General features: G+C 41.4%; 1 protein-coding gene across 7 annotated transcripts in view; it reads right to left on the minus strand.

Annotated features, from left to right (window-relative positions):
• Positions 1-26,910, minus strand: part of C2CD3 (C2 domain containing 3 centriole elongation regulator) — a 51,953-nt gene that overhangs the window by 24,368 nt on the left and 675 nt on the right. For all 7 annotated transcript variants that reach the window (XR_012833458.1, XR_012833459.1, XM_075742638.1 and 4 more), the window contains exons 3-23: positions 26,175-26,332; positions 25,425-25,624; positions 24,776-24,993; positions 23,771-23,903; positions 22,511-22,639; positions 21,198-21,345; positions 20,633-20,793; positions 19,297-19,512; positions 18,713-18,825; positions 16,743-16,861; positions 15,671-15,793; positions 12,237-12,704; positions 11,154-11,305; positions 9,689-9,932; positions 8,938-9,121; positions 7,976-8,156; positions 6,647-6,819; positions 4,491-4,611; positions 2,704-2,972; positions 2,003-2,092; positions 530-1,150 (exon numbers count right to left, since the gene is read on the minus strand). Coding sequence is in view for 5 of the 7 variants with exons in the window: in XM_075742638.1 (XP_075598753.1) it covers positions 530-1,150; positions 2,003-2,092; positions 2,704-2,972; positions 4,491-4,611; positions 6,647-6,819; positions 7,976-8,156; positions 8,938-9,121; positions 9,689-9,932; positions 11,154-11,305; positions 12,237-12,704; positions 15,671-15,793; positions 16,743-16,861; positions 18,713-18,825; positions 19,297-19,512; positions 20,633-20,793; positions 21,198-21,345; positions 22,511-22,639; positions 23,771-23,903; positions 24,776-24,993; positions 25,425-25,624; positions 26,175-26,332 (4,221 nt within the window). In the remaining 2 variants the exon portion in view is untranslated. The remainder of the gene's footprint in view (positions 1-529; positions 1,151-2,002; positions 2,093-2,703; positions 2,973-4,490; positions 4,612-6,646; positions 6,820-7,975; positions 8,157-8,937; positions 9,122-9,688; positions 9,933-11,153; positions 11,306-12,236; positions 12,705-15,670; positions 15,794-16,742; positions 16,862-18,712; positions 18,826-19,296; positions 19,513-20,632; positions 20,794-21,197; positions 21,346-22,510; positions 22,640-23,770; positions 23,904-24,775; positions 24,994-25,424; positions 25,625-26,174; positions 26,333-26,910) is intronic.

Here is a 26,910-nt window from a genome sequence, read left to right on the forward strand (position 1 = left end):
TTACCTCTTGTTCCTTCTCCCTTCCCTGAGCACACTCAAAAGAAGAACCAATGACCTGTCCACAAATCTACCTGCAAGCTGGGGGCTGATGGATACCACATAGATGGCAGAAGCCTAAGTAACTGAATAAAGTGGAACTTTTCACGACCTTCTCGGTGCTTAGTCATTTGCTCGGACTGCAGGCATTCAGCCTCCTAGAGAGACAGCATTCTTACTGCTTTTCACTCTATTATGATGCCAAATAGGTAATTCTGAAGAAACATTCTTCATTGATCCACGTAGGCTAATTGCTCTCCCTATTACTGATCATTACTGCCAATTTGTCACCTATTTAAACTTCCTAAGTTTTGAATTCAGAGCAGCAAGCAGTTTAACCTTGTTTATCTTTAGCGAAAGGAGGAGTTGAATGCGTGTTGCATACAGGACAAAACAAAGCTGTAAAAGCTTTACTTAAAGTGACTAGAGAAGTAACCAAACTAAAACGTCAATAAAGAGGAACAAAACATGGCAACATTCTTTAGGAACTTACCACTAACACTTAGTGTTGTCCTTGACCTTTCTGCTAATGCTGCGAGGTCGACATAGGCAGATCCAATAAGACGATCTGTATCAAGTGGTCTTTCCACATCATTTTCTTTACCGTATGCCCACCACACTTGGATTTCTAATTTCTCCTCCCTGAAGAACCAAAGCAATCCTTGGCTCCTTCTCAAAGTCATCTTGTTTGGTTTCTTAAAGTTCACTGTAACGTTCTCTGTGTCGTCACTCAATTTTGGCCTCCGAAGCGAAGTCCACGCGGCTTCCTGATTATATAGCTTATACCTGAGGTAGCAATAAGTGCTTTTATTTAGGTGCATCTGGCCTGTGAGCAGCACGCAGTGGACCGGCAGCCATACTCTTGGAGTTGAGATGCTCACGGTCGCTGGATTGGCGTTCTGCTCCCATTCATCACTATCGTCCGTGCTGTCTTCACGGCTCTCCTCGCTGTTCCATCCTAAGAGCTTAGCGGCCTCCAAAACACGCTCTCTGTCGTCCTGATGAGCAAAGGTAATAGAAAGTTCCAGTCCTCCCACAACGGCCTGCATGATGTTTGTGCAGTGTGACGGCATTAAATCTTCAGATAAGGTGACTGGGTACCAGCCTGTAATACCTTCAGGAGAAAAGATCATCATTAGACTTAGCCTACCTTTTAAAAACATCAATAAAGAATTTTCTGCTCTCTGGTCATTAGTCAAGGACCAGTAATTGAAGTGGTTTTTTCTTGTGAAAGTTTGGAATTTGTGAAATGATTTCTAACCTGAAAAAGCCACAAGTTGTTAGAACTCAGAAAACCTCACCAGTAGTTCTGATCCCAAAGGCATTTTACTTTCTAATTCATTAACAGCACTCATTTTACAACAAAACTATATCCCATGAATCACTAATTATAAAATTAGGCATTCTCAGTTTTTTTCCTCCTCTCTTCCCATTAAAGATAAACCCCAAACTTCATACTGGAGAAAACTAGCACTATACTGAGAATAAAGCAGAAATAACCAAGATGATAACTAAAATATTATTATTACAAGACATTATCACCACAAACTAACACTAGATAGAGGAGGTATTTTACCTTTAGTTTAAAAAAAGTTAATCCAACTGCTTTCTAACCTATCTAAGCCTTTGTTTCCAGCTTTGACATCTCAAAAGCAGTCATTGGTCCTCCACTGAATTATTAGTACTCTTGGACTTTCATCTTAAGGTAGAAAATAAACAGCACTGAATAAAATACTAAGGAGGTTAATATTCATTCAGCTACTATACATCCTACACCCTGAAAACAACAGCCCTTACATGAGTTTTCTAATACAGGATTTTTAATAATGGCACGTGCAATGTCAGAGAGAACTTTGGTCTAAAATAACCCAACAAAACAAACCCCCTAAAATAGGAATGAAAATTGTTTTAAGTAATTAGTATAGAGTTTACCCAGAATGTCAGCAGCGTAATGCTGCTGTATTACCTGATCTCCTTCTCAGCAGGTCTCTGGTTGGAATTGTGACTGTCCCAAGAAGATAATCTCTTGATGTCCGAGCTGCCAATGTCTCAGTGGCTGGAAAAGAAATCATTTTGCAAATACACCAAATTGGAACGCGAGATTTAAAAGTGAATCTGCCAGCATCTCCTTCGAAAGCAAGTTGTATTGCCTCAACAGCAAATAGCTCGGCTGCTATACGGAAAACACTTCTAACCCACAAAAAAACGACAAAGTCAAAATGAATTGCCAAGCACATATCACGCCAAAATCCGTGAAAAACAGGGGCATGAAAATAATTCTACGGCATGTTCTTATGTTGTAAAAGAATCCTGCCTATCTGCCACAGGATTCTCGGAGGATTTTAAGCTGTCACTTCTCTGAACCTCCACTACCTCATTCATGAAGTGGAGGCAGTAAGACATGCATGTACAAAGGCAGGGTGCTGCAAGAGTCAAGCATGATTGCTGTTAAGTGCATTAGCTTTTCATTTAAAAGGTGATCTTGATCATCTGGAGTCTTCAAAACTCATTGCACAAGGGGAACAGTATCTCCCAAAACCTTCTCTGAAGACAGTTTAGGTAATTACATCTATTAGTAACTGTGCAGATAGTCTCTCTTCTAAACTAAAAATCAAGGGGATCGTTCTGCAACAGCATTAAGTCATTGAAATCACTTGTCCTCCTTACCTGACTTGGTGGTCTGATGGTAGACAGAGAAGACGATGTTGGCAGACTGCAGGAGTTCCCCCAGAGAAGAGGCTTCTCCGCTACTTTTCTGAATGATGAGGTTACAAGGAAACTCTACATGGTGCTCAAACTCGGGGCAGAAAGTACAAGCCACAGCTCGTGTGCTGCGTCTCTCTGCCTCAGGTAGGAAGGAGAGGTGCACAGAGACATAAGCATTAACTCCCACACCCGCATAGTACTGGACTGAAGGGTTCTTTTGTGCCACAGCTCTTCATTTAGTATGTAAAAAGAAAAGAAGAAAAAGAATTAATATAATGTACAAGGAATCTAGAAAGCAAGGCAATTAAAGCAAAGGCTTGAAGTCTTCATGGTGAAAAGAACGGACAAAACAGTGAGTGTTGGAAGTCAGACCAGATGCGGATTCAGGCTGCATATTGGTTTTCACCGTATTTTTTTTCATCTGAACATCTAAGAACAGATAGGAAATAGTGAGAGTAACTATCACAAGGTCCATCACTGGTGGCTGTGCTCTTATCATTGTCAGGTTCTGAGACCAAAGTGGTTGAGAAAGTCCTTGGTACCTTTAAAAATATCCCATACTGTAGAAAAAGCTGTAGGCTAACTTCCCAGAGACCTGCTCCAGAAAGAATCCCAGACTGGTTTGGGTTGGAAGGGACCTCACAGCCCATCCAGTCCCAACCCCTGCCATGGGCAGGGACACCCTCCACTAGCCCAGCTTGCCCAAAGCCCCATCCAACCTGGCCTTCAACACTGCCAGGGAGCCAGGGGCAGCCACAGCTTCTCGGGGCAACCTGGGCCAGGGCCTCAGCACCCTCACAGGGAAGGATTTCTGCCTCACATCCCATCTCCATCTCCCCTCCTGCAGCTTCAGGCCATTCCCCTTGGCCTGTCACTCCCTGCCCTTGTAAAAAGTAAAAGTAAAAAGGAAGCAAAAGGCCAAATTATTTTTATAGTATTTACCAGTACTGGCAAGCAAAAGGGGTGAAATTAGCAGATGGAATTATTTAAAAGTAAAACAGACCCAGGTGTTACTCAGGTCGTACACCTGAAGGATGAGGAGTCTGAGGTCATTCCAGTTTCTTAACTTCTCCAAGCACCATACGATAGTGATCCTCATCTTACAGAGTCTGCTTGAATTAAGATAGATCAGGAGCTCAGTAACGCCAAGAAAGGGTCAGTGAGCACTGCGCTAGAACGACAGGAGCCATCCTGCTCTCATGGCATTGACTCCCTCTCTTCTAGTTCTTTATTTATTAATTCTTGAAAATCACATATTGGAACTAAGTTCAGGTGATGCCATGCACTTAGAGCAGCAGCCTTTTGGTGAAAAGGAACATGTATCATTTACTAGTTAGTTTATCGATATTTCCACAGTGAAATTCAAGAAAACAAATCTCAGCTAGCTTTTAAATAGCACCAGTATCATCAAGATCCAATGCCCAAACGAGTACCATTTTACATCAGCCAATTTTTATATAAGCCTTTGGTGTAGAAAAAGGTGTAAATGTAGAAAAATGTGCCCTTACAATCTCGATCCTTCTGCAGAACAAAGGCTACCACACTGTACTGCAGCTTAAGGGACAGAAATAACCACTGATGTTCTTTATAAAGTTATTTTCACTTCAGATCAGAACCCACTTTGAATCTCGGTCTCTGCAGATGGAACGTTGGCCAGTTACAATTTGTTCTAATCTAACGTCGCAGCCTGCTGCCTCCAGATAAAGCTATTTTAAGAGAAAAATCTTCCTCTTTGAATTAGGCTTTACCTAGCTGCTGCTTGCAAGCCAGCTGCTCTGTGTATTTGTACAGAGAGAGAAACAGCTTGAGCAGTTATTCCTGTTGCCGTTTTCATGGATCGTTGGTATCTCACACTCACATCAAGCAAGCCTGGATTAAATGAAAGAAAGGAAAGAAATGGTCAGCTTTTCATACAGATATATCCAATATAATCAATACTTAGTTATACCTCTTAATACAGAACTTACTCTATTCAAGCAAAAAAAAAAATTCCAGATGAAATCCATTGAGATTGACTGTGCAAGATGCTGTACTTCAGCCAGAAGTTACGGCCTGACACAAGAGGTACAGAAGGAAATTTTAAGGACTGCATCCTGCAACCTGACCTACAGCCAGATCAGATGGTCTTAATGGCTCCTTCTCATCGGCAAATTTATGGCATAGTAAAACTAGGAGAGGCTGTTTAACCCAGCCGCGCCCTCATGTGTGCGTTCATTGTAATAGTTTTAAAATACTCCACTGTAGTATTTCAAGACATCTTTTTTATAGCGTTGCAGTGACAAAATCTTCAGAGAGACAGATTTTCTGCTGCTGCATGTGGCTAACCTATTACAAAATAATTAAAGCATGAACTCCTGCTCCAGCCCAATCTTTTTTATCACCATTTTTTCCAAGAAGCTGTCTCAGATTTCCTTAGCAGCCTTCCCAGAGCTGAAGTTTGTGTCATTTGAAAGAACGACAGCAGAAGAGAAAGACTTCTTTGCCCACACCATGTACCATAAAAGCTCTTCTTCAGATCTCCCATTCCCTACCTTACATGGGAAGCTTAACAACAAACTGTCTAATTTGGCAGCTAAGCAGTTCAATACACAGGCAGGGCTTTTTTAAACTCATTAGGAGTTTGAGGGTTGGCTCATGTTTAATCACTGATTCTTCACTAGGTATGGTGATAGTGAAAGCTGGGAGGAAAACCAGTCCTGGTTGATATCAATTGCCAACACAAATCCCAGAATCCCAGACTGGTGGGGGTTGGCAGGGACCTCTGGAGATCATCTAGTCCAACCCCCTGCCAGAGCAGGATCACCCAGAGCAGGTCGCACAGGATGGCGTCCAGGCGGGTTTGGAATCTCTCCAGAGAAGGAGACTCCACAACCTCTCTGGGCAGCCTGTCCCAGGGCTCGGTCACCCGCAGAGGGAAGAAGTTTTTCCTCACGGTCAGGTGGAACTTCCTGTGGTCCAGTTTGTGCCCGTTGCCCCTTGTCCTGTCGCTGGGCACCACTGAGAAGAGTCTGGCCCCTTCCTCTTGACACCCACCCTTTAGATATTGACAAGTGTGGATCAGATCCCCTCTCAGGCTTCTCTTCCCCAGGCTAACCAGCCCCAGCTCTCTCGGCCTTTCCTCACACCAGAGATGCTCCAGGCCCCTCCTCATCCTCGCAGCCCGCCTCTGGACTCTCCCCAGTAGTTCCCTGTCTGTCTGGAACTGGGGAGCCCAGACCTGGACACAGAACTCCAGCTGTGGCCTCACCAGGGCAGAGCAGAGCAGAGGGGGAGGAGAACCTCCCTCGACCTGCTGGCCACGCTCTTCTCCCTGCACCCCAGGACACCTTTGGCCTTCTTGGCCACGAGGGCACGCTGCTGGTCATGGAGAGCTGCTTGTCCACCAGCACTCCCAGGTCCTTCTCTGCAGCGCTGCTTCCCAGCAGGTCACCCCCAACCTGTCCTGGTGCTGGGGTTATTCCTCCCTGGGTGCAGGACCCTCCCCTTGCCCTTGTTGAATTTCAGTTGGTTCCTCTCCGCCCAACTCTCCGGCCTGTCCAGATCTCACTGAATGGCAGCGCAGCCTCCTGCTGTGTCGGTCAGTCCTCCCAGTTCTGTATGGTCAGCAGCCTCCTGAGGGTACACTCTGTCCCCTGTCCAGGTCATGGATGAACATGTTGAACAAGACCAGACCCAGCACTGACCCTTGGGGCGCACCACTCGCTACGGGCCTCCCACTGGACTCTGCGCCGCTGATCACAACCCTCTGGGCTCTGCCATTCAGCCAGTTCTCAACCCACCTCACTGTCCACTCATCCAACCCACACTGCCTAAGCTTACAAATACACATTTTTATTTCCCTTGGCAGCAAATACATAGACTTTCATTTTTACATATAAAGTGAAAACCCACAAGTCTTCCTTACCTGAAGACCGCAGATGAAATTCCTCTGAGGAATCAGTCCTGGGGACCAGCGGAAGATTAAAAGTCTGTATCCCTATTTCTTCACGATGCTGCATAGTCACCATGGCACAGAGCCGTGACAAAGGCAAGGTCCCTTTGGCAACCATCTGGTCTCTGACATTTGGGTAATAATACCTGGTAAGACACAAAGAAGCAGCACCAGTCACACTGTTTTGATGATGACAAAATGATCGTTATTTCTGTCAAGGCTGTATGTAAGTCAACTTTAATTTGTGTGCCTTCAAACACTAGTTAGGCTCCTGACAGCTCAGGAATAACCTCAAGTAAGTGAATTTCCACAGGAAAAAACCCAACAGTAAGTGCTCATGCAGATAATGCTACAAATGTACTTTTGCACTAGTCATAGCAAGTCAACCAGCAGAAACTCTACTAAAAATTGGCACCCCAAAGAAAAACAAGAGAAGGATCTGGCAGCAAGGATTCCACTCTCGATTCCCATTAATAAATAAAAAAAAATGCTACTTGCAGAACAGATTTATGGTACTGGTTTGTGAGTGTAAAAAATGACTCTAGACTGTTTCTTACTCTGCTATTTGGCTTCAGACTCATTCTAAAGTGAGTTTTGGCATTGTGTCTAATGAAAACAAGTAGACCAGGAGAAAGGCATCCACTGGGCTTTCAGCAGCAATGACTGAGTAATGTGGTAGAGCTACAGACTTGTGTTTCTCTTTCCATTTGGGGACAAAATTTAATACTCATGGGAACTTGCAAATTTTAAATAGCTTGGTTTGTTCACTACAGAATGAACACATTATAGTTATTTTAATTATGCTTTTCTAAAGCTACCTGTCTTCATGGTCTCTGCTTTCTGTCACTAATAATTAGTTTCAGTTGCCAAAGAAACTACAATTTGAACATTTTATAGTATATTCTTTTGTATTTGGTGCCTTTTATTAGGGGAAAAAAAACCCAAAACAATTAAATTATACTGCCAGGGTGCTATTAAGTAAAATTTAGATGTGCCAAGCATTTAAAAACTACTTTTAGATCACTACGCTGATAACAAAGTGGAAGAAAGCAAACTAAGAGCACACACTTTCTAAAGAAGTTGAAGAAGAAAAGAGTAATTAGCACTCTTGGGGAAAAAAAAAAGCCTCAAATGTCTTAAATGCAATCTTCAATGCAGATAGCCATCACCAAATGTTGATGAGTTCACCACTTTTTCACTTATGCTTAAATATCCACCCCATAGCTAGAGATTTTTCAATACCGGATACGTCTCTCTCTGTATTGCTGTGACACCTACAAAGAACAGGACGTTATTCTGTACCTGCACCAGACTTCAAACTGGATTCCTCCTCCAGCCGCTCCTGGTGCCATAAATGCACCGACCAGGAGCCTCTGGACTGGGACATCAGCAGGAACCAGCAAAGAGTGATGATGCTCATCATTAAAGACGGGATCAGGGACACACAAAGCGGTTGCTGTGCGAAACGGCTTTAATTTGATGCCTACAAGTCAAGCAGAACTGGTTAAAAATAGTTGCATTTGCGGGTTTCAACCTTTTTGCATTCGCAGTCCTTCAGGAGGCTGGACTCATGGACAGTAAGTTAAATCCTCCTGCCAGAAGGCTTGCTCTTCTGAGTTTGCTTCACAAATCTTTTACAAGCAAATTCACGCAGTCCCATGAAACTGTGAGCCACAGGCTGAAAACTACTGTTGAATGTGGCTGGAAGCTGACGTAGTCCACAGAAGTTCTTATGGAACAATGTTACCGACTGTCATTTTTCAGAGGAAATACATATTAGTGATTCAAAGCACTCAAAGTCAACACTAAATCCTTTTCTACAACTGGAATTAGTTAAGTACTCCTTATAATCAAAATGATCTTAACCAGGCAAGTCTTCTCTTGGTGTATCCATAAAAATGAGCACCTTGGAAGGCTTCTGCATGTAAAGCCTTCGTTGAATTTAACTGTACACAATCTCAATACTCCCTGCGAATCTGTCCTTGCACCTTTGCAGGATCAGTTGGCAAAGCCCTCTAGGATCTTTAACAAAAAGGTAACGTGAAGAGATTCAGAACAGGGAACTTTGTCACCTGCCTCAATCAAAGCAGGCTTTTAATTTACGGACGCAGCCCAAGTACGCAGATCTTCCGAGGAAAGCAAGCGTTGGTTGCGTGAAAGCTCAGAAAAACACACATCCTCTTACTTGAGCAGAGAGAACATTACTAAACAGTATTTAACAAAAGCAATGCTCTAAATAAGGATGGATTATAAAAGAAGCTTACCATCCTCATGCAGTTCAGTTCCTTGCAGAGCACCACAACCAGCCTCTTGAACTGGGAAATAGTACTGTACGTAGCAGTCGGCCTCTCCCCAGACAGTGGATTGTAAGGGAGTGAGTCCCTTCACACTCTCCACGTGGATCTCGAAGACATGCTCCATCAGGTCTTCCCCTTCTTGGTCTAACTGCTAATGACACAAAGGAAATCCAGATGGAAAGGACAAGTCTTTAGGAAACAGCATTCAAGAGGACTGGGAACGTAAGATTCTAGGAAGCCTGAGATAGTGGGGCAGAACCACTATCTGCCATTTTCCTCCTAAAGTTCACAGAAACATTGAAAGCCTGAGAGCAATATTTTTTTTTTCCTGCAAAAGCCAAAAAACCACAGCACATAAAAAGCAAGAAAGTTCCTACATATCCAACTCGAAGGCAGTGGCAAAACCTGTATGGTACAGAATAAGGCTGTGAGAGTTAAGGTTTTGTATAATTTTTTTTTTTTTTTACTGCACTTGTTATGTAGATAGAAGGAGTGAATATGCAGGGCAATAAAAAGGGCAATAATGTCAAGATTGGTGAGAGAAAGCTGGTAAGAAAAGAGTACAAACAATGTTATTCTGCATAGAACGTGATCATTTATAACAAAATTGGTTCCAGCATCAAAAGAGATTGGGGATCACTGGCCTGTTAATGAACCCACTGGTAAAATCCTTTTCACGTGTCCCTAACAGCAAGAATGGGAATTTACTGAACAATACCATTGCAGGCTTTGTAGGAGGAGGGTCCAGAGAGTGGGAAGGGCGCTGTGTGACGGGAGGTACCGTTCCTTCTTCGTTTTTTAGCCTTTGCAGTGCTACTATTTGATCAGCTGAGCCCATCGCCAGAATGACCCGCAGGCTTCCACTTCTACTGCCAGTAAAAACATCGATCACAGGCATATAGCTGTCCACAGCAATCACTGGGTATTGGGCTTGAAGAAGCAGGTGGGAAATCTTTGGATCTCTAGAATAGATTAAAACAAAGAAAAAACAACAAAAAAGCCCCAGCATGAGGATGAGCCATCAGAATACGAACATGATCACACAAACCTCATTTTAGATGGGATTTTCAATGCAGTTAGAAACCAATCTATCTCCATCCCTCCAAAATTTGGCTCAATTACATTAGTCTTCACAAAGCACAGATCCATGAGCTGCTGAATGGAAAAGGCTATTTTCAGCAATGACAAAGTACAGCCTTCCAAAAACTAACCTAGCCTTAGCTATAAGCCAGCCTAGAGATCTGTGAGCAAGGTGATGAACTGGAAGAAGACTCCTATTAATATACCGGAGCTATATTATACTTTTATGAGGCCATTACGTGCCTTTGGGGATGGGCTTGGGCAGGAAGAAAAGAAGGAACAGGGACAGTGTCTCAGCGAAATGTAAAATCCTCTAATAATACACTGAAGATATACACAAGTAAACTACAGTGGATTACTAAAAAAAAAAAAAAATACAAATGACACACTAATAATTAACAAAGTAGTCGGTTCCAGCACCATCTGATCTCCACCTATCACTAGTCTGACCAAAATAAATGGAATTAATCCTTTGCATTAGAAAGAATCTCTTCTGTCCAGTATTTCCATTAATTTAAATTGTTTTAAGCAGGTATATTACTTGACTGAACAAGAAGCCAAAACACTGAACCAAAAAGAACAAAGAGCTCTGGAGAGACCCATCAGATAAGATGACAATTAAAACATGAAGCATTTAAAGACCTTTTTGATACCACAAGCATTATCCTGTGCTGCGCAAACCGACGTCATCCCTAGCAATGGGATCTATGCAGAGGATACTCAGGAACAAAATCACTCAATCAGTTGTAACCTTGGAAAATCACCAACAGGAAGCCACACTTACTTTTCCTGTGTGGTGACTTTGATCTCTTACAGTTTTACTCTTTCACAGGACCGCAAGTTAACCTGGCTCCAAACCTGATGCAGCAGAGTCTCTTTATTTCTCACAGTCTACTTGTATTTCTGTACAAGGGCAGTGTAACTTACACATACACTGCTCAGTGTAAGAAAGTGGCAGAGGATGGTTGGCAGGACAAAAACGCCTAAAAAAGTCTATTCGAGAACGCTCCCACACAAACCCCGGACACCACCCTTCCCATCTTTCTCTGAGCATCAGTTAAGATATATCCCAACCCAATAAAATATGGAACAAAGATGTTTACTTGAATGAGATGTAAAACTGATGCAGAGGAAGTTTCACTAATCCTAACAGTCTGTCACAGCCAGCGTTTGCCATCTTGTTCCATGCTTCAATAATCATGACGTTGTTCTTCAGCCGCTCCAAGTGTTTGGAAGTCAATGAAAAAGGCATCACCTGAAAGAGTTTAACGCAGAATTAGTACACAGAACACACTGGGAGCTATTTGCTAAGTACAGAGCATTGTGGTAAAGCCACATTATTCCAGTCTACAAAATTGTGCTCGTTAGAAATGGAAATGAAAAATTAAATGCATACTTGCCTAACAAGTTTCAGAAAACTGGTAGGCTTGGAAAAGAGCAAGCCAGGAAAATAAATGCAATTTAGATGAATTTTAACATAAAATCATACAATATTTTAGAAAATATTGCTTTTACCTTTAACCTCCTGTTTACTAACCAACAGATAAATCATTTCAGACAAACGTTTCAGATGTCTCTTGCTATGTTTTTACATTTCACTCTCAGTCAAAGACTAAGGATTCTCACAAAACACTACGTATTGTTAAAAGTAGCACCCTGACATTTCCAAAGAAAAAGTCCATAAAAAAAAATTACAAACTCATAACATTATTAAAAGCCCAACATTCTGCTGTTTGCTGGGGAAGGCTCTGGCCCATATTAGGGTAGTAACCCACATTTCTGTGCTGATAAATCCATTGAGAAGAAAAAGAACACTGAGCAATGGAACAAACAAAAAACAATCTACATCTACATATTAGGATGCCAGGAAGATGCCATCAACGTGTTTTCTTGCCACAATAGAAGAAAGGAAAAGTCAACTTTTTTTAAGTTTTAACCTAAACTTTTCTGACTATTTCTCTTTTGTACTTCAAATATCTCATTTATTATTTGGATGATTCAAGGAACTGCATTTCAAATGGTGCAATGCAGCCAAAACAATACTGGAAATACTGTTAATATACTGGACAAAGCCAAGCAGAGAAGTCCCTACATATACAGAAGTAACTTATCTCTGAAATATGTTTGTCAGTGCGGAATAGCACATTTCAGACAGTGTTAAATGGTGTTTAAGACTTGTGACTTGCCTGAGAAAAATTAAAGGCAGGCTGCGTTGTGCCCCATACGACAGCAGATCTCGTTGCCTCCTCCGTGTTGAGCAGCTTGCAATTTAAATACACATTACAAGAACTGTGGAGCCCACAGTCTGCAGCAACAAAATCCTTTCCATTCGGCACCATCAACAGCACATGCAGCAATAACCCATCTTCTTCAGATGCAGTTATTTGTGTCGTCAGATTACGGGCTACGGAGGTTGGTACAGCCTGCGGTGGCTGCATGATGTTTATGCTGGCTGCTCCCGTCTTCCGCGAGTCCTCACCGTTGTGAAGTTTTAAGCGGCGAGGGCTTTCTGCATTTACACTCTTCCCATTTGGCTCCTGAAATTCCAGCCGGGGACTTCTTACAGCATGAGCTGGGGCTCGCTGCACAGCCATCGCTGACCTGGCAGCGGTGCGGGTGAAATCTTTGTTGTCGGCTGCAAGCTCTAAGGATACCTGCATCGCGCAAGGCAAAGCGGGTTGATCAGAAGATGTGACCCATGCAAAGACAAAAGATTGCAACGTAAACTCAGGAAAATGCATCGCATGCTTTGTTCGAGAACTGTGTTAGATCGTCACCCAGAAGGCTCACCTTCAGAGATGTGCTGGTTACAAGCTACAACTGTCACTGCAAAATAAACTACAGGCGATTTTATCAAACAGACCACTAATTCAAGTACAAAACCATACAATTTCAGCTGAATAAATGAAAAAAATTAAAACCAATCGCAAAGCTGACTGAAAAATTAACACCTACCCAGCCAAGGTGAAAAGTACTGTGACAAGGTATCACAACTGTCTTTTCCTCCAGTTTAAAATTATTAAAAATAAATGTTTCTCTCTGATTGCTTTCTTTTGCTTTTACATTCCCTGCTGATCTTAGCCGTCCCTAACTTTTCTCCCTCCTGTGAGCTTCTTGGTCTCTCCAATGGTCTACATATTCCACTGCATTTGTCGTCTTTTTTTTTTTTTTTGAGGTTGGGTTTTTTTGGCTTTTGTTTTGTCCTACATCTGAATTGCCTCTTCATGTCAAGATTTGCAAGAGAAATAGTTAGATTGGTATGAATGAAAATGTGCATGTGAAAGCAATGAAAGAAACACCAGAACAAGGGTTAGAGGATTTGCAAGTGTTAATTTGCAAGTGTTAATTACTACAGAGCATGATAGATCTGCTGGATTCATTCATGTGACAAGGCAGCAAGAAGAGGAGGAACAGACTGAAGCCCAGAAGATAAGGTAACGAGATAAAGAAAAGGACTGGAGCCACAAAATGCCCGAATAAGGAAAACCAAGTAATCAGACTCAAGAATTTTGCCTATGACTTAGGAGGGACGAGACAAGATATTGCTGCAAAAGATCCCAAACTGTATCTACTCCTAAAGGATATAAAGAACACATCTGAAGATGAGGAGTTCCAGGTCATCTGTCAGAAAGAGCACAAGAAATGCAAAGCAGACTCAAGAGCTGACATCCCTTATCCTCCATGCCCTGGCCAGAACAGCTGGGCACTCATGTACTGCTGATGGGTAGGTATTACATCAAGTGAGTGAAATCTAAGAGACAGAGTGACCAAAATCAGTTTTCCTTAAGTATTAACTTCCCTTTCCATAAGTTCTTGCATTGAACTTTGGTTCATTAATTCCCCACACCACCTCCTTCCACTTTTCTGCTCTCACACCTCGTTCCACTCCATCCTCTCCTGCACCACACACCATTTCTCCTCCTTGCCTTCAATTAACTCCTCCCACACCTAATCTCTACACTTTGTGTTTCACCCTTCTGTAGTTCCTCTACCGACAGCTCTGCTGAATTGGCTTCTCTGGAAGAATCATAGAATCACAGAATCATTTAGGTTGGAAAAGACCGTTAAGATCACCAAGTCCAACCGTTAACCCAGCACTGCCAAGGCCACCACTACACCATGTCCCCAAGCACCACATCTACACGGCTTTTAAATCCCTCCAGGGATGGGGACTCCACCACTTCCCTGGGCAGCCTCTTCCAGGGACTGACAACCCTTGCCGTGAAGAAATATTTCCTGATCTCCAACCTCAACCTCCCCTGGCACAACTGGAGGCCGTTTCCTCTTGTCCTATCGCTTGTAACTTGGGAGAAGAGACCGACCCCCACCTGGCTACAGCCTCCTCTCAGGGAGTTGTAGAGAGCCATCAGGTCTCCCCTCAGCCTCCTCTTCTCCAGGCTCAACACCCCCAGTTCCCTCAGCCGCTCCTCATCAGACTTGTGCTCCAGACCCTTCCCCACTCCCTTGCCCTTCTCTGGACACGCTCCAGCCCCTCAATGTCCTTCCTGGAGTGAGGGGCCCAAAACTGAACCCAGCACTCGAGGTGTGGCCTCACCAGGGCCCAGTACAGGGGGACGATCGCTGCCCTGGTCCTGCTGGCCACACCAGGGCTGATCCAAGCCAGGATGCTGTTGGCCGCCTTGGCCACCTGGGCACACTGCCAGCTCCAGCCACTCTGCCCCAAGCCTGTAGCGGTGCCTGGGGTTGTTGTGACCCCAGGGCAGGACCCGGCACTGAGCCACGTTGAACCTCACACAGTTGCCTCGGCCCATGGATCCAGCCTGTCCAGATCCCTCTGCAGAGCCTTCCTGCCCTCCCGCAGATCAACACTCCTGCCCAACTTGGTGTTGTCTGTGAACTTGCTGAGGGTGCCCTCGATCCCCTCATCCAGATCTCAGATAAAGAGATTAAAGAGAACTGAAAGAAGTTTCAGAGCCCCTGTGACAGAGAACATCGCTCATCCTGTGAACTACAAAGTGACAGAAGCAATCCATGATCATGTTCTCTGGGAATAATTTAGGAGCTCTGAATGTAAAATACTCTCTCATCCCTTCACTCACTAATCTAGAGACCTGTTTATTCTCAGAACCACCAAATCTCTCAAATATGCTGGGCAGGACCGTTAACACTCCTCAATCAGAAGTTGAGCACGCTGGTAGAAACTTTGGCTGGAGAAGATAACTCCTGAAGTAACAAGTTAGTACCAATGACAGGGAGGAAGCATCAGGCCTCTGTGTCAGGAGAGACCTCAGCTCATGTCACGCTCCCAGTCCTGAACACGTGCCACTCAAAATCTACCTCTAGACTGGTTTCTGTATCCAAGCCCTAGCTTTTATTGACCCTCAGTTTACCCTGCAGCCAGGGGAACTTCACACAGCAACATCCTTAGACTTGGAGGAGGTTCAAAATATTTCTCCAAAACCCTAAGGGAAAAAAAAATGGGGTTCATGTTATCTTGTATTGGTCTTGCAAATCTTCACATCTGAGACCTGGCAAATTAAAACAAAGAGAGAAAAGAAAGAGGAGGAAAAATAAAAAAAAAAAAAGAAAGAGAGAACATTCAGCCAAAATTAGTAACAACAGGTTGTTTAACTCAGACTCTGTATGGTAAAACACATACCTTTAGTGGTCCAACTTGTGTCTGACCTCCCTCTTTTTCCACAGGTATTTCACAGTTGACAGTGAGCAGCTCAGACCGAATAACCTGGCATAACTGCAGCACTGCTGAGCCAACGGGCACTGGCTGAGGGCAGAAAAAGAATCCATTTTGCAAGATTTCTGTCGGGTTTAAGGAACTAAGGGCATATTGGGGAACAAAAGCCTTCTGAGAAGCCGTGGGCAGCCGCTCACCCTCCCCACTCCTATAACACTACTTATACCAACGGGGATTTGCAGGCAAGTTTCCCTTAGTTCCAATTTCAAGTATTACTAAGAAAACAGTAAAGAAAATTCTTCCAGTTCCTACAGTAAACAGTTCCAGATTAAGGCAAAAATGAACATCCCAAATCCTAGAACTGAGCAAAATTTCCATACTTAAAGGTGCAATTATTCATTTATTACAAGAAAAACTCCGATTAGAGCAGATGGGCAGATATCCTTGGTGTTGATTAAAACAGAACATAAGCTGAGTTAACACCTCTCACTGTCTTCATCACACACAGATGATTCCACAAATATTTTTAGTGAAAAGAAAGATACTTCCCCCCCCCCGCCAAATAGACAAGTTACACCAGTTTCTCATACCTCACATTATTCCCCTTACCCTGGGGACAGTAACCATATCAACTGCATCCATATTAACTCATTCTATATTGCTAAACAAGCTGCGTTCTCACTGAAGACTAACACTTCTAATTGATCCAACAGGCTTAAACAGCAAGAGATCAGTTTTACAGATGAGGGAAGGCCAAATTTTTTTGCCTGTCAGTCTCAAAGTCAGGAACTCATTTAGTTGGGTGACAAGATTGAACAGCAACTCGTTCAAATTATAGTATCTGCACATAATGTCATTTCCCTTCATAATATCTGGCAATGGTCAATTAAGAAGTGGCTTGTTCAAGCCACATTACTTTGACTGGTTTGCCTCTGATGAAAAGCCACTGCTGTCTGCGTAAATATTTGAAGGAAATCAAAATGCCAAGACTTTCTTTGCTTTTTCAATACACCAAGTATAAACAGCTTTTAATCAGTACCTTTTTCTGTGTGCTTTTTCTCATGTAGATTTTAAAAGCAAGGTCAGAGCTCCACCAGTGCTCTATCATCGTTCCACCAAAATGGACAGGGAACACAAACCGCTGCTGAAATTTCACCACTGCAAGGAATACAGAGATTTGTGAGCTCTCAGCTGGATTCAGAGGTCACCTGTCTTTTGAGCTTGATCGGGAACAGAGAAATCTTCGGTCTCTGCAGAGAACATGCAGGGCGAGTAGAGACACATGAAGTTCAGGAGGTTTGAGGGGAAAGCGATGGCACTTCTGAGAAGGATGGACAAACACGTGGAGAGCGTTTGCACATCTGCCAGAATCAGAGAACAAGCAAGGCTGGGAGCTGAAGGGGGAAGGGCTGTCGCTGGAACCCTCAACAAGAATCTCTCATGGTTTCAACCTATTAAATTATGTTATGACTCTGTAGGTAATTTACTACTATTTTTTTTTTCTCACAGGAGCAATAAATACTCAAAATTAACTGAATATAAATAAATTTTCCTGTGGAGATTGCTGTGTTACACACACAATAATTTAATTTTGCATTATTTATTAACACCAAGCCCGAAGTAAACTGTCCTTCATTTTCCAAGGCCAGAAAACAGCAGGAGGGCAGCACAACAAAATTAATATTATAACAGCATCTAAAGGCTGCAGCTGATACCAAGTGTCTGTTATCCCAGCACGCAGTAAGACTCCCTTCTTCAGTGGGAGAACCCTGTCTCATTTTGAGCAATATATTTCAAGACGTATCTTGAGAGAGTCAAAGCTGAGCTGCAAGAGTAAGCGTAGGTTCAGGAGAAAAGTATTATCTGCAAGAAAAGACTGAACAAATTGGTATTTAGTCTAGAAAAAGAGAAGAATAAGAAGAAGTACAAGAGTTTTGAAGTAGTATGCTTTGCATGTTCACAATGGATAAAGTAAGTATTCTTGTGATGAGAAAAACTCAGATTAAACATAAGGAAACTTTTCCAGCAGGAAGCACAGCACTTTCACAGCTGGGGATCCTATGGAATCTGTTCCATGGGGCATCTTTAATAAATGCTCTCAGGAAAGATAACGGTACACTGGATTGACTAGATGGCTTCTTCAAATTATTTTCAGCCATATCTCTTTTTCTAGGTTCCAAAGAGCTGAAATCTAACCACACAAAACAAAGCGCAGGAGCCTGTATTATCTTTGCATTACAAAGAGCCCAGGTTCAGAAGAATTGGATGTTTTCCCTGGATACAAATGGAGAATACACAAGAGAACTCAGGTTTCCCTGCCCCAGAACTCTCAAGTACCACCCAGAAAGACACAAAGCCAGCGAGTGACCAGATGGGAGAGGCATCTGAAAGTCACCCTGGAATTCCAGTTTCTGGGACAACTGGGCAGAGAGGATCTTGCTCATACAGCATTCTCCACTGACTGAGGACAGAAACATAACATAAATTGTTTGCAGGGATACAAACACCGGTGACTCTCAGTAAAGAGATTAATGTCTACTGATTTAAACACAGGACTTGTCAGGATTTCTTGGACCCAGAAGCCTCTCTGAGTAATGTGCTTCAGCATCTGGAAAAATTAGGTATTTATTTGAGATATAAGCATCTCTGATATTTCTCAAAGTACTTTATAATCTTCACACTATTGCAGAAATGATACTGGGTTTACGTTGAAATGAAGGAATGGGCTTACTGACCTGTCCCTAAGAAAAGAAATGTGAAAATCCCAATATGACTACTTCTTGGAAGCAAAAAAAATACATCATAATCTCTTGGCTTCCTCCTCCCCGAGAGGAACACCCCACCGCCTGCAGCACAGCAACTCTGTTGGCAGAGATGTCACTAATCGTAACTTAAAAGACTGTATTTTTCAGGCAGCGAAGAAAATACATAGAAAATGTTATTAAATAATTTCTAAGAGATGAAGGAGTCAACAAAACTAAATACAAGGGTGAAAAAGAATGCTCTTACCATCATCGGTGATTTTACTTGAAGCTATTCGAATTACTTCTGTTGTTATGGAGATCTGTCCTTTTTCATCCTTGGAGGCTCCCACAGGAAAGTGGTACTCAACAAAGAAGGTACTATGAACAAAAAAGTGAATGGATGATCACAATCCATCAAAACTCTAATGTACATAATGAAACTGAACATAGCAGGCAAGTTTCATATTCACAATTTATTAAGTTACTCTATTTTTTTAGAATAATTGAACTACCTATTTGAGGAATTCCTTCAACAGATTACGTATATGTCACATTCTCCTCAAAAAAACCCCAACCCTTTTGTTTTCAACACACTGCCACACACAAAGCATATTTGTACCTCCCAAAAATCCCAGAAAAAGCACAGCCTGAAGTGAGCCCGCACCAGGATGAATTATTCACATCTCTAACTTTCAGAAGTCTACGGTATACAATTTCCTGAGAGGAGCAGAGAAATGAGAAGACCTCAGAAGCCTGGAGAGCTCCTGTAAAATGGACTACACAACAAACCTCAGAGAAACCTACCTCGAAGGTAGAACTAACCAACTGGTGAGAAACAATCCTCCTTACCATTTATTAACTGATGCAGGCCTTGGAGGCTTCCCCACTACGCCTTTCTTTTTTGGTGTAATCTGGATGCTCTCCGGAGAGATTTTCAAGCTTTCAATGATGACTCTGGCTAGGTGGATTTGCTCCAGCAATGCCAACCTGTCTGCGCTCAAGGATGTGACGTGAGTTTCTTCTGTGTGATCTTCTGGAGGAGCAAGTGGTCTAGTAGGAGGGCAGCTGAAGGGATAAAATTGAGAATCAGGACTACACGAACAATATTAACAAAATCACATGAAGGAAAAATTGTAGTTTGGTGGGATATTATTTAAAAACTGCTCACGGTTCATTAAAATGCACATTTAAAATGTATTTTTTACAACAAATTTGGTGGTCTCCGTAATGGAAATCTTACAATATACAATATTTAGTGTATGTAATTGGGGGGAAAAAAAAGCAACAACGTTCTACATTGTTGGAGTTTTGAAAAAAGCTTATGCAGTCTAACTCTTAAAAAAAGAAAAGCTTCGTTTAATGTTGTATGCAAAAAAGGGAGAAGATAGTTATCTGTCAAGTCACTGCTGCAGAGGAACAGCTACAGGACTTTTGTCATAATTTAAAATCTCACTTGCACTCTATTTGTAAGATTTGACTTGTAAATGGTTTTGTGCTGGTACCTCTGGAGATATGAATTTTACCTGAATGTAAAAATAGCGGTATTTGTAAGAAAAGTTTCAGAAATAATTGTTTGGAGCTGAATTAGAGAAAAAAAAAAATCATAAAACCTTAATACTAACTGATATTGTACAAGTAAAGCTCGATAACTGAATTTATAGGGACACTGTTTTATTGGTTCTGTCATGGGAAAAAGGGAATACAAATTTTATACACTTAAGAGACATTGTACAAAGACAGATAACAGGACGTGGGTTATTTCATATCTGTTACATACACAGAACTGCACAAAGCTGGTCTGGAGTACACTTTTTTTTTCAGCACAGGGATTAATTTAGCATGAAGGTTGCACAGTGATTATTGTTTCAGGAGATAGGGCAAGAGTTCAGCCGAGAGGCCTGCTGAGGCCTTACCATTTCTGCTTCCACAGTTCAAAAATGTTATTACTAGGCTTATTGCATTTTTGGCAAACCCGTGATTTTAACTAATTGCATCTCAATAGTTTCTTTACCAACATACAGCAGTTCCTCCATCATTTGCAGAGATGCTACAAAAACTCCCCACCAAAATGGTTATTCAGTGAATTGCGTGACAATGACAGAGCACGATAGCAGTGCGAGTCTTGCTAATCCTGACTTACAATGAGCAAGAGGCTGCAAAACAAGTCACTAATGTAACTATTTACCTGGGTTTAATTTCTGTCACCTTCTGATCCCGATCAAAGGCATTAGAATCCTTCTGTGGATTCATTGGATCAGCTTTCTTGAAAGTTTCTGTCTTGGTTACTTTTTTGGAGGGGTTAACATCATCATCACTGAGGAAATCACTTAAACTGGAATCAGATTTCTGAAACAGAAATAATGCACATAAAATAAGTTGTTAACTATCATTGTCAAGAAAGATACATCATGGTCGTGATACAGAAAGAAAAAAGAAAAACAACTTGCAGATTGCATAATTTGAGACAATTCAAATTGTAGCATATTTTTTTCAGAGATTTTAAAAAAAAAAAGTCTTCAAGGACAGCCTCCGCCCTAGCAATTTCCAGACTCACTGCTTGACTTTGTAGTCTTAATAGTATTCTTTTAACAACATTAATTTTAAGCAATGTTCTTGCAAGCTTCTGCATGATACTTAATGTTTATTGAGCCTTACAAATACTGAAATCTGTAGCCTTTTTTGATGCAGGCTTCTGATTTTCTTCACCTTAGGGACTACATATTAACACCTTCCTTGTGCTCTCCACTTACAGGATCCGTGTAAAAAAGACTCTCTAGCAGGCTCTGGTCGTAATGGGGATCATTGAGTTCACTGTCATACACCTCACTCCCGAGAGAGAGAGAATCCAAAAGGGAATTTGTCCGATCCCAGAAACGCACGGGAGATGATAAATCAGCGCTATGGATACAAGAGAAAGAAACATAACTTGGTGTTGCAAGTTCTGCAGTCAATGTCTTATGAATTTTGACAATACTGTCTATTCTCTACTGGATTTGTGCTATACTGACTCTGGATACAGCCAAACTGTGCTGAAATAGCGCCATGCCCAACCTAATACATGTCTGTGACGCAACCTGAGCGGTTATCTTGTGATAACATCTCTGGACCCAATGTGAAAAAAGCGCATGGGAATATATATCCATGGAATGGCAGAACAGTTGAGGTTGGAAGGGATCTCTGGGGATCATCTAGTCCAACCCCTGCTCAAAGGCAGAGGATGCAAATAAAAAAATTGTTCGGTTGGATTCTGAATTATCTCCAAAGCTGGAGATGACACAACTTTTTTGGGCAACCCATTCCAGTGCTTGATGACTTTAATCTTAAAATATAGCTATTAATATCTACCTATAATTTTTATCCATTATTACTTTATAACTTTCAGAATGCTTTAAAATACCAGTAATACTTACAGTTTAATAAAAAAATAAAGACAAGCTCTATCTGAGCAGGTAAATACAAGTTTCTTTAGAACATGGTTGGAGCAAGTTGGATTTTGTTTGGTTTAAGGGTTTTCCAGCTGTGCTGTGAGTTCAAAACAAAACACTTTGGTGTCATCCAGTGAAAAACCACAGGGAAAAAATCAGTGCAGGGCACAAGACACATGAACTGAAATTTAGAACTGTATCTGACACAGAAGCTGTATGTTTCATATCCCCAGTTTGGATAAAGACATCCTAAGCATCATTTGTACTCTTACTACTCCTCACAAAATGAGACAAAAAAGTCCGTTTAATATTTGCAGAAAGATTAAAAATAACTATTGGTTCTCTCTGTTTTTCATTTACAGGCCGCAAGTTCTTCAAAGAAACATTGTGTTTGTTCTATGGTCTCAACATTTTAGGGCACAACAGTTACAACTATTTAAATAATTTCAGTATTATCAAAGATTGTGGTTAATCTTTCTGACATAATTTTGACATCAAGGACCTCCATCATTTGCACATATGATTCACTGGTTACATTTCCAGAAATGTGGAGAACTTGAAGAGTCAAGAGGCATTTTTCAGTATCAAGTGCTCAAATAAAGACACTTTTGCAGCAACCCCCAGCGCATCACGCTCACCTGCCCAACAATAACTGTATTGCTCTCTCTTCAGAGTTTAGGTCAAATCGCTGACCTGCAACTTCAGATGCGAAGAGCTGGGGATCTTCGGGAGCAGGCACAAAATTTGAGCTCAAGCCTTTTGGGCTCCTGGATAACAGTGATTGCAGCACAGGGAGCAGTAAAAGGAAAAATAAAGACATTAAGGTATGTTCAAGATTATTCATCAAGGATTAATATCAAAGGTTATGTACAGCCTTCTCCAGTTTGTAATTTAATCTCTAGATACACAAAAACTTTCTGCAGCCCTGCAGTCTGCTGCAAGTCACATCCAAAGTCTTATACTTTGCAATGTGTCATAGAATCATAGAAGAATTTTAGGTGGGAAAAGAACTTTAAGATCATCGAGTCCAACAGTAAAGGTTGGCCCAATCTTGCAGTTTAAGCACAGCTGCTGCAAACGAGAAGAGAGAGGGCCTGAGAAAGTAAGCCAGATGTTTATAAATGATGTCCAAAATCACCTACTTTTAAACAAACTGGAATAGTTTGAGCAGAATTTAAATTGTGTTTGCAACAGCATCACTGGCTGTCAAAGACAACGACAATATTTTCTGAGTTATAGGGGAACAAAAGGCATTTTCCAAATACAAGGAATTGAAAATTCTCCTGTAAAAAAACAGGCAGTTGTCGTAGCACTTCTAAATTTTAATTTCACTGAATTGAGAACATTTACTAAGCCTAGTACTAGACACAGTTGGAGTTAGAAGTCGAAAAGGCAAAACCCCTTTTTTTCCCTCAATCTGCTAAGAAAGATCATATGGTAGAAGATAATGACTACTAATTCTGAGAACAGTTTTAGATGCAAATGGGTATTTTGGCACCAAGAGATGCAAACTAGAATACACAGAAGTACTCAATTTACGTCACTAATTACTTACACTCCTTTGAAAATCTGTTCTCTGTGATGAAGTACCACTCAATTTGCTATGTTCTTTACATTACTCTCATTCCTTATCAACATTTAATATTTTCTTATCAAATAACTGTACTAAATACAAATATACTGTGAAACAAAATTAAAATCAATGACTTAAATCAAGGCTTGCTACATGATGATTAAAATCAATTCACAAAATTCAGACTTTTATTTACAAGTCATTTCCCATCTGAATGAGAATCCTAAAATACGTCACGTGAACCTCAGTATTTAAAGTTTTCCTGACAAGGCCTCAAAATTTATGGTTTGGAACTTAATCTCACTTCCCCCTTTTCCAAGCTCACCTTGTTGTTGCTTTGAAATCGTCTCTCTCTGTAAAAGGAGGCACTTCATTCAGTTCAATCTCCATGTCCGGGCTAGACTTCATTGCAGAAATAACCATGGCATCACGGAGTTTATTGCCTTGATCCAAAAGAGCTGAGAAATAAGCAGAAGGATTAAATCTCAGCATTCAAATGCAGTTTAAAAGCAATGCGTAAACATAATAAATGTGCCAGCCGCAGTCAAGAAATTTCTGTCTTCGGCTGTTATAAAGAGAGCTTGACATACCAGAGATTAAGTGCATGCTATACACTATAAAACAGATAGCACAGCTGGGAGTGAGCAAGAGTAATCCTCTATCAGTCTCCCGCTCAGAGCTGTACAAATAACTCATCTGCACACGTCGAGTCAGGCATTAGAGGGGCATTATTAAGATACAACAGCAAGATTATTTGTGGAAGAGTAGCTTGTCACCTTAGGATGTCTCAACAGCAGTCCAATTTTAGGTCTTCTCTGTAAATATAAAAAAACCCCTCAAATATGGAAATGTGCTTTACTTTGATGCTCATTTGAATCCAGTCCAGGATGTCTGTGATCTAAAAGGGATGCTAACGGTCAGATGATGGAAATTATTTTCCATCTGAAAATGCCGATGGCATAGAAACCCTCCCAAGAGCTACCTGAAGGTGAGCAGCACCTGCAATGGACATCTCGGAAGATGTGGCAAGGATTAAACAGCCTGTGAAGCCAAACTTCCATTTCTTTAATCCCTCCAGATCAGAGCTCAGGCATACTGCTAGGGCAGCACGTTTTACCTGATCTGGATATTCAAGCCACCTTCCAACAAGACTAAATCAATAGTTTTTAATTAAAGACCTTTTTGTTATCATTTTCTGTTTGAAATAATATAGCGAGAGCACGCAAAGTATCATTTTTCCTTAAGTCTTTATCTCTAGACAGACACTTGAAATAGTATCAAGAACTATTTATTGCGAAATCTAAAAGATTATGCCAAATTGTATACAAACCCGAAAGCAGGTCTTTTGTAGCTGGGTTATGCAAAGAGAGCACCCGCATGTTTGTTCTAGCAGGTGCTTCAGGATCAGTGCTGGTGGGAAACGACACTCGGTGATTTGAAGCATTCACTTTCAAACATTCATCTGGTAAAATCAGACGGTGATGAGAAGCAGAAAAAGTGTCCTTTATGTTTTCAGAGTTCTCTTGAAAGAGCAAATAGTCCTTTCCTCTATTGAAAAACAAAACATTATTTCAAAAACAGCTAAAGTGGATCAGTAAAGGGATTCAAACCTCTTCAAATGCTCCCTAGCACTGCAGCTGCTGCCTCTTCAGTACATGCTCCAAAAAGAAACGCGACACATTATCTTAATGACTCCTCATCTTCCACTTATACCATCAGAGAGACCAACTCAAGCTGTAAGTAAAAGATTTGTGGCACCTCTGGTCTCAACCAGCATAGCTTGAACTAAGTCAATGCAGGATGCAAATTTACATCAGATGAGAAACTGTACCTGTAAGCTCTGAAATGCTGAATTTCATATAAAATGCACAAAAAGATCAAGTATTCCCTAACTCACAAATGCATAGCTATTACTTAAAAAAAAAAAGTATGCGAACGGCAAAATAAACCAGAATTTTGTCATGGGGAAAAAAAGATACCTGGGAGTTGTGTCTCTGCTATTGTGAACAGACTCTTGGTCAGTGATAGTCACCCATGTTTGCTTGGATTGCTGTGATGGAGTAAGAAACTGGGGCTTGCTGCTTCCCTGAGCAGGAACGACATCTAAACTTGCATCTGTGGCTGGGATAGAGCTGCTGGTGTCATACAATTCTGGCAAAGGTTCTAGAACTAGTGAGACCTGAAAGACAGCACGTGAAAGTTTCGTTCTTTTCTTAATGAAGTGCAACACAATACTCTATTCAACTTTACTCGTCATGCTATGGAAAACTGTTGCTTTTCTATACAAAATAATATTTATATCATGCAGTTACCTAACATCATAAAACTCTGACATACTTACAACTACTTATTTCACATTCCATGTTTTCAAATCACAGGCAACTATCTGTCAGCATAAATTGTCCAGAGCCAGGGCTGCAAAACAGAACACCACCTTCTTCACTCCAGATTTCAAAATCATCTACAATTTCAGCCCAGTGAGGCTCTGGAGAAGTGTTAGAACTGAGTATCCATTTTTAAATCTGCTGTTAAAACTCCCTTTCAGCATAGAGACTAATCTATCAGGTCGAACTACCAATGCCACACATCCTTCTAAACAAAACAGAGTCCACACCCTCAGCATTCATTTTTCATTTGCTACCTTAGTTCTGTCCAAGGCATTTGTGAACTGCTCCAGTCAGTGTTACACCAATACAATTTATAATAAAGAACAAAGACGTAAGGACTACCTGCAGCTCTCCCAGTTTATCAGAGGTTGGTGAAACTATAGTGAAAAACCCATCGATCGGATGGCTGGGAGACAGCCCGGAGAGTTTGGTGATTTGCACTCTGCCAATTGGAAGACGGTCAGGTTTGGTTATTATCTCCAGGACAAGCACACCCATATCTGTGAAAATTAGGAACAGCTTCATTTCAGTCTCACACAACACGGCCACAGTTAAACACAATTAAAACATTTTTTTGTGAAAATGGCAGAGATGCTAGAGGTTAACATAATGTCATGTCGGGAAATTATGATAATGAGGCAACAGGTAAAAAGTTAGATTGATAATAGATTATGATAAATAAGTACAAGATTAGCACAAAAGGACTATTTATGATAGGACAAGGGGTAACGGGTTTAAACTGAAAGAGGATAGATTTAGATTAGACATAAGGAAGACATTATTTATAATGAGAGTGGTGAAACACTGACATAGGTTGCCCTGAGAAGGTGTGGATGCTAAATTAAGTACCTTAATAACATTACAAGCTCATCTGAGTATATTTTTATTTTTCACGCCCTCAGAACACTAAATGACTATTTAGTATGACATGTATAATACTAAAAATCATCTGATCTTGACACTGTGGGGACTACAGGAGACTTTCAAGAGTTTGCAGACCCGAGCGGCTAAACCTGACTACGAAACAGACTGATGTCAGCAATTCCAGGCTGAGATCAAAAAGCCTCTCAAATCATCA

This window comes from Balearica regulorum, chromosome 1 (genome assembly GCF_011004875.1).
Source record: "Balearica regulorum gibbericeps isolate bBalReg1 chromosome 1, bBalReg1.pri, whole genome shotgun sequence".
Classification (NCBI taxonomy): Eukaryota; Metazoa; Chordata; class Aves; order Gruiformes; family Gruidae; genus Balearica; species Balearica regulorum.